General features: G+C 38.5%; 1 protein-coding gene across 3 annotated transcripts; it reads left to right on the top strand.

Moving 5' to 3' along the window:
* Positions 1-553: 553 nt before the first annotated feature.
* Positions 554-6,274, top strand: tlcd5a (TLC domain containing 5a). 3 transcript variants are annotated; one of them, XM_020042237.2, is made up of 4 exons: positions 554-638; positions 807-929; positions 3,975-4,177; positions 4,385-6,274. In XM_020042237.2, the coding sequence occupies exons 3-4, from the start codon at positions 3,982-3,984 to the stop codon at positions 4,915-4,917; spliced, it is 729 nt and encodes a 242-aa protein (XP_019897796.1). In that variant the 5' UTR covers positions 554-638; positions 807-929; positions 3,975-3,981; the 3' UTR covers positions 4,918-6,274. The 3 variants fall into 3 exon arrangements, with proteins under 3 accessions (XP_019897796.1, XP_010870142.1, XP_019897763.1); XM_020042204.2 differs by adding an exon at positions 3,697-3,789 and having other exon boundaries at positions 594-929; XM_010871840.3 differs by lacking the exon at positions 807-929.
* The last annotated feature ends 422 nt before the right edge of the window (positions 6,275-6,696 follow it).

Below are 6,696 nucleotides of genomic sequence, written 5' to 3'. Positions count from 1 at the left end.
TCATGCTTCGAGAACCACTGGCCTAGCCCTAGACTACAAAAGTCTGCAAGCTATTTTAGCAACAGTGTAGGTTTGTATTTTATATTGGGGGGTCAGGGTCAATCTATTCCAGGATTTTCACTCTTTTCCAGGGGTGTCACATTGCCTTATCTGTTATATTGGAGGGTCATGACCCCTGTGCCCCCAATTTTACTAATGACGTTTTAAATTTTGTGATTTAAAATGTTATTATCCCTTGCTTGTTTGAAACAATTGCAAAGACAGGGAAGTTGTGTTTTAGTTTTTTGATTAAATGTTAGGTTTATATAGTTTTGTGTGAAGTGACTCGAAAAGGGCAGAAAGCTAAGGGTATGTTCTACAGCGGTCTCGTGGCGTTTCCCCATTGCGACTTAGAAACAGTGGCTTTGGGAAACAGCTCGAATATTTAACGAAGCTGCATCAAAGAGTATAATGATTAATTAGCCTTACAGTACATTTTGGGAAACCGGTAGCTGAACCAGTGAGAAAAAATACATAAGGCCTTTCATCTCCATTTACTGATACGCATTAACACCAGTGGATGGCGCCAAATCCATGCCCCGGATAATTATTATCCGATCAGACACAGACGGTCAAACTACTCCTACATACGGAATCAGGTTAGCAAAAGTATTTTTTCTATTATATCAATCTAGCTATTTAGGGTTGGAAAACTAATGTACGAATTTCGTTTAGGTTGGTCTGCTTAGCAATGTATGCAGCACTAGTTGCTGACCCAGCAAGGTTTGGCTGTTGAGATTTGATGTTGGAGCCGCTATTTGTTTTAGAGCTGAGTAACATGGACACAAATAATCAAAGATGAAGGGACTGTTTGTCAACCGTTGGACTATGCGTGCCTCAGTGCGACTGAAGACGGGATATCACCGACATGAACATGGCGCATAAATAAGGTGATTCAGCTATGTTTAGTTAGTAATAGCTAGCTACAGTATTTCTCTTGGTGTTGGTCGTCAACATTCGATAGCTTTTCGCAAGCATTATCAAAATTATTTTATGTCTATTCCAGACATGGGTCGCCCGGATTAATGTGTATCCGCTAATGTGTTTTAGCTTAAATATTATTATTTGTAAAAATTGCAGAAACTGCCTTTCCAGTATATTTTCTCTTTCCATTATATGACTAGCATTTAGCATCACAATTCCTGCTCCCTTCACATGGCTTGTGTTATCTTATCAGTTCGGATGGAGAAGCCACACCCATTGAGATGAAGTGTGCTGATCCACCTTGACTAAATCCTAGTAAAAGTTGAGGCAACTTACTTTCCATACCAACGTTGATTTAGTTATAATTGTCTTTTAGCCTATTCAAGAAAATAAGAATCTATTTAAAGGTCGGTTAAAGCACTACATACAGCCTCAACATTGTTCGTTAAAATTCTGGTTTCACTTTAGGAAATAAAATGTCCATTCTTATGATTGCTTTAAAAATGTCAGACTGATATTAGCAAATATTAAGTTCATATTTCATAACATAAGTAATAAGCATCTGCAAAGGTTATCATGACAATCGGAGGTGAGACAGGTAAAAGGTTGAAGATTTGAAGAATAATACCCTACATTTCCATATAATAAAAACAAATAAAAATAGAATATATTATTAACATTTATTAGTTATCCTTATTGGACATTGCAGGTCATCTTGAACAAGAATCATAAAAACATTGTGTGACTAATATAACTTTTTTCTATACAAAACATTGAAACGCTATTATAGCGCTTTCATTACAGCCTTACTCTACACCTTTTTGTTAAAAAGAATACCAGGTAAGTTGACTAAGAACATATTTTTATTTACAGCAATGTCCTAGGTGCAATTCAAGTGACATGCTTAGGGACTGAACAACAGTTTTTTCATTTGACCGGTTCGAGGATTAAATCCAACCACCTTTTGACTGTTTATCATGTTCTGTCCTCTATATGCTACCTGCTAGTATCTTAACAGCTACTGGACATATGAAAATACTTGGCCTACCTGTTTACACCCCAGAGGATGGGTTCCCAATCTTGCCATCCCACTGTAAAGTCCATTATTCAAACCTTTTGCACTCTCCATACAGTTTAAAGGATTTTGTAGTCATTACTTATGTGTCACTGTGACCCAGTAGGAGGTCCAGATTTGAATTATCAACTTAAAAACCTTTTGAGTTGCCAAACACACCAACTTAACCTGACATCCTAAAATGTCTTAGTAGAACATGCATTTCTGAGTGTACTATAGTTAGCCACAATGACTGTTTGTCATTGGCAGGATGTTGAATTCGTACATGTTCAGTACTTTGGCCTTCACACAGTAAGATCCCAGGTGAACTTCATGATTATAAACCAGGTGGTTCATATCCGTAATGCTGATTGGCTTAAAGCTGTGGTATATTAAACCATATTCCACTGGTATAACATAGCACCACTTTTTCTGTTATAATTGTGTGGGTGACCGGCTATTATAAATAACAATAGGGCATCTCATGGGTTTGTGTTACATTGCCAATATGCCATATTTTATGGATTGCCCTTTTTACGTCAAACCAGAGGTTTCCATTGGGATGCAAGTCTCGAGGCAAATGGAAAACGTTCATTTTATGGTCAATTAGCCATTTCGTGTATATTTTGTGGCGTGCTTGAAGTCAATGACTTGATAGAAGACCCTGTCTGTGGATCTTTGTAGGTCAGCCAGGTTTTTGGCTCAAATGTACTTGTACATGGTAGAGTTCATGATGCCATTGACCTTAACAAGAGCCCAATGCCCAGTTCAAGCAAAACACACCCATTTAATGAAAGATCCATCCCCATATTTCACAGTAGGTATAAGGTTATTTTCCTCATACAAAGTATATCCTTCTAATACCAAACCCACTGCCAAACCCACTGATGGTATGTGGCCAAAGAGCTCTATTTTAGTTTCCTCTCGCCATAGAATCCAAGTACCATTACTTCTAGCAAACTCCAGAAGCGTACACGTTTTTCGTCGCTCCCCATTATGTTATTGTCATGAAATAAAAGAATGTGGCCGTGTTCGAGGAGAGAAAACGTACTGCAGGCCACTGCCGACTTGTGTACAAACCACCGTGCATCTTCAATAGACGCTTATTATGTGTGGATCAGTCACCCACAATGTGTTTGTCGTTGCGCCATGTCGTTCTAAAGATCTTTATGATGTCACTTCCTGTGAGATAAATTCACAGTGAAGAGAAGTGTTGTTGTGACAGGGTTGAGCGTAGAGGTATGCAAATAATATTGTGAATCTAATCAGGGATCATACCTGTCTTTGTAAAGGCAACATTCTCAATAAAAGAGGTCACATATTTTACAAATGTCAAAGTGTATGGATTATTTGCAAAATAGTACACATTCATTGAAGGCCACAGAGAGAAAAAAAAAATTTCTCAAAAGATATATTATTTCAATGTTTTCTTCACTGAATGTCAAGGGACAATTCAAATTATGAAACAATTTTTCTATTTAAATTTTGGTGGCCCAATACTTCAGATTGACTTTTTGGGTGGTTTGATGTCTGCAACCCCACTGACCCAGACACAATTATTTCTGGACTAGTTTTGAAACTCCCTGAAGTGTGTTAGCATGAAATCTCCGGTTACAAACAAGGGTGTATCATGATCTAATTTCCCAATACAACTGAGCATAAGATGTCCCCTTCACCAGATGCTAACCCCTCAGACTGGCCAGACTACAACAGCAGCTCACACATACACGGTTCATCAGTCACTTTGGATTATAACAGGGGTTCAATGGAAGGTAATGTGTTTTCACATCGCAATCAGGCTGCCTTTTACAGATGTTACGCAGGCTTGTGTTATTGGACATGCTTATACATTTTCAGCAAGGCTGATACTGTTGAGGTTAAAATATGAAGTGCAATACAACCCTATGATTTTGTATATTTGATTTTATGTGATCTCATTTTTGTTTTGTCAATGTAGCTAAGGGATGACATCAATAGCTCTTGGCGTGGCCCTCTGCCTAACAGGCTGGATCACTCTGTACTCCCTACTGTGTAACACCAATGGCAGCCGTGGCTCTGAGTGGAACTGCAGACTGGTCACACTGCTCCATGGCATTCTGGCTGTCTGTATAACAGCATACATAGGTTGGGTGGACGGGCCTTGGCCCTTCACACATCCAGGTAAGATTCTTGCCACCTTATTGCACCGAAAAACAACTTTGTATTTGTATTTGTTGAGTGTGTTACAATACCACCACTCTGTGAAGGTGGAAGCATTTACAAGGGAGCAACATGTTTTTTTTCTAATGCAGTATAATTTGATGGTTAAGTCACAGTGTAACTTGACATGAAAAGTGTTTTACATCAGCACTGTGATCTTGTTCCCAGGCACAAAAAATACTCCCCTTCAGATTATCGCTTTGGTCATCAGCCTGGGCTACTTCATCTTCGACATGGGCTGGTGTGTGTATTTCCGCACGGAGGGCCCGGTAATGCTGGCACACCACACCATGAGCATCTTGGGTATCTTGCTGACCCTGAGCTTGGGGGAGTCGGGCATCGAGTCATGTGCCGTGCTGTTTGCCAGCGAGATCACCAACCCCCTGCTGCAAGCTCGCTGGTTCCTGAGACAAATGGGCCGCTATGACAGCCTGGCCGGGGAAGCAGTGGACGTCCTGTTTGTAGTGCTATTTGTGTTCATGCGCATAGTAGTTGGAGGGACTATGTTGTGCTGTGAGCTCATCTCTCCGCGGCCTAGGTTTATTATCAAGTGTGGGGGAGTTGCCATGTACGTGCTGTCCTGGGTGTTCATGGTGGACATTGGCCGTTTTGCCTACCGCAAGAGTCAGTCCAAATACAGACGCTTGAGAGACCAACGTAGATTGGCAGCAGTTAAAGAAGATGATGGAAAAACAGACTGACAGAAGGACTTATTTTCTGAAGATTAACAGAAACATCCAGTGTTTATACTAATGGACCTCCTTAACAAATGATTGTGCATACTGTAAGCAACAGGTCCACATCTTCCCTTTCGTAAGGCCATGTAACATGGGGAATAGTCTTTGGTATTCAGCTGACAGTTTTTTTGTTTTTTTTTAAACAAGGGCAAGAAAAAATGTTGCAAAAGCATCTTGGAAAATGTACAACTGTATAGCAAAACAATTGTTGAGACATGTTTTGTCTTTGAAACCAAACTGCCAATACGAACAGATGCACAGTATTTCACAAGCTTACTGCAATGAACTGCAACCTAATAGTGTGTTCTTCTTACTTTTTATCTATTTGGAAACTGACACTTTTAATATGCATCCATTGATTCCCTTCATCCATTCTCTAATCATCAAAGGTTGGGCTATGTTCTTTTTCAGGTAATGAAATTAAATCGGAAATTAGTGTTTTCTTACTGATGCAGTATTTTGTTATAGTATGCAATAGTTTTCCTGCAGAAATTCTACTTTTCTAAATATTTTATGTGTTGTTTAATTTTAAACTCTGTAGTCCTTGTATTGGCAACATGGGCTTTCTATCATATGCGAACACTATGTAGAGGTGCTAATTACTCTCAGCCTACTAACGGTAGACAGTCTTGCCAGTGTCTTTCTGCTTAGAAGCTATTTAAAATATTCCATTGAATGTCCCATGTCCATTCCATTTTGTTTTTACAATGACGCTTATGAAGAATTGCTAAAATTGCAGTCTTGTGTATTGTGTTACTTATGGAGTTCATGACATAACATAAAACTCAGAAAACTTCTATGTGTCTTAAAATGACTGGGTTCCATTTAGTGTAGTGTACAGCAATGCTATGCACCAAGACTTTTTCATTTCAGCTCACAGCTACAAACAATAACAATCAGCAACACGTGTGGAACATAATATAACTTTCTTTTAAGTGGCATTCCACAGGTAGATTAGGTGTGCATTGGTCTTTGTACTGTAAATTAGTTAAAGATACCAATAGGTAAACAATGATTTGTGCTAAATGTTTGTGCACTCTATTGCTTAATGTTCAACCACGCTAGGTCACATTTTTCAATATTGTATGATTTCATTTATAAAACTCACTACTTTTGTAGGACATTTTTCAATTGGATATGTGGAATTGTATTTTGACATTTACCACCTTTGTGTCAATGATAAGGGAGAATAATACAAGTGTGCCTTTGTGAATTTATACATGTTAAAATGTAATGTATATTTTGTTGTGTGTTGATTAAATACCATGAACACTGATCTTATGTAATATCCAGTAAAATATTTCTAAACGTTTGCATCCTAGTATGTTTATTGCATAAGGAGTTTTGTTCACTTTAAACACTTAACTTTTTTTTACTGTGGAAATATGTTTTTGTTCAATACCATTTTAAAGAGATATTAGGTAACATTTACATACTTAATCAGAGCAACTTACAGTATTAAGCACATACATTATCATACTGGCACCCCATGGGAATCAAACCCACAACACTGGCATTGTTAGTGCCATGCCCAACCACCGGGACCCTACATTGCATGTAAGACTTCAAAATATTGTAGCCTTGTCCTATACAACATTATGTAGCCATAAGTGCTATGGTGGCTAGCTTATTACCAAGGATTCCCAAATGACTAATGATCAAATGTTTGAGATCTGTGATCCACAGAGTGCAACCATGAGCTGTTGAACTAGCTGCCTTTCTCTCAAAATTTGTGGATACCGC

Source organism: Esox lucius, chromosome 1, assembly GCF_011004845.1.
Source record: "Esox lucius isolate fEsoLuc1 chromosome 1, fEsoLuc1.pri, whole genome shotgun sequence".
Taxonomy (NCBI): domain Eukaryota; kingdom Metazoa; phylum Chordata; class Actinopteri; order Esociformes; family Esocidae; genus Esox; species Esox lucius.
The sequence above is the reverse complement of the archived record's forward strand: the minus strand, read 5'-3'. Positions and strand labels throughout refer to the sequence as shown.

What these genes read in the sequence shown, in the direction of transcription:
- tlcd5a (XM_010871840.3), top strand. Translation starts at nt 3,982, where the DNA reads ATGACATCAATAGCTCTTGGCGTGGCCCTCTGCCTAACAGGCTGGATC. An exon ending in TTGGCCCTTCACACATCCAG is followed by an intron (nt 4,178 to 4,384) that starts GTAAGATTCTTG and finishes TCTTGTTCCCAG; the next exon opens with GCACAAAAAATACTCCCCTT.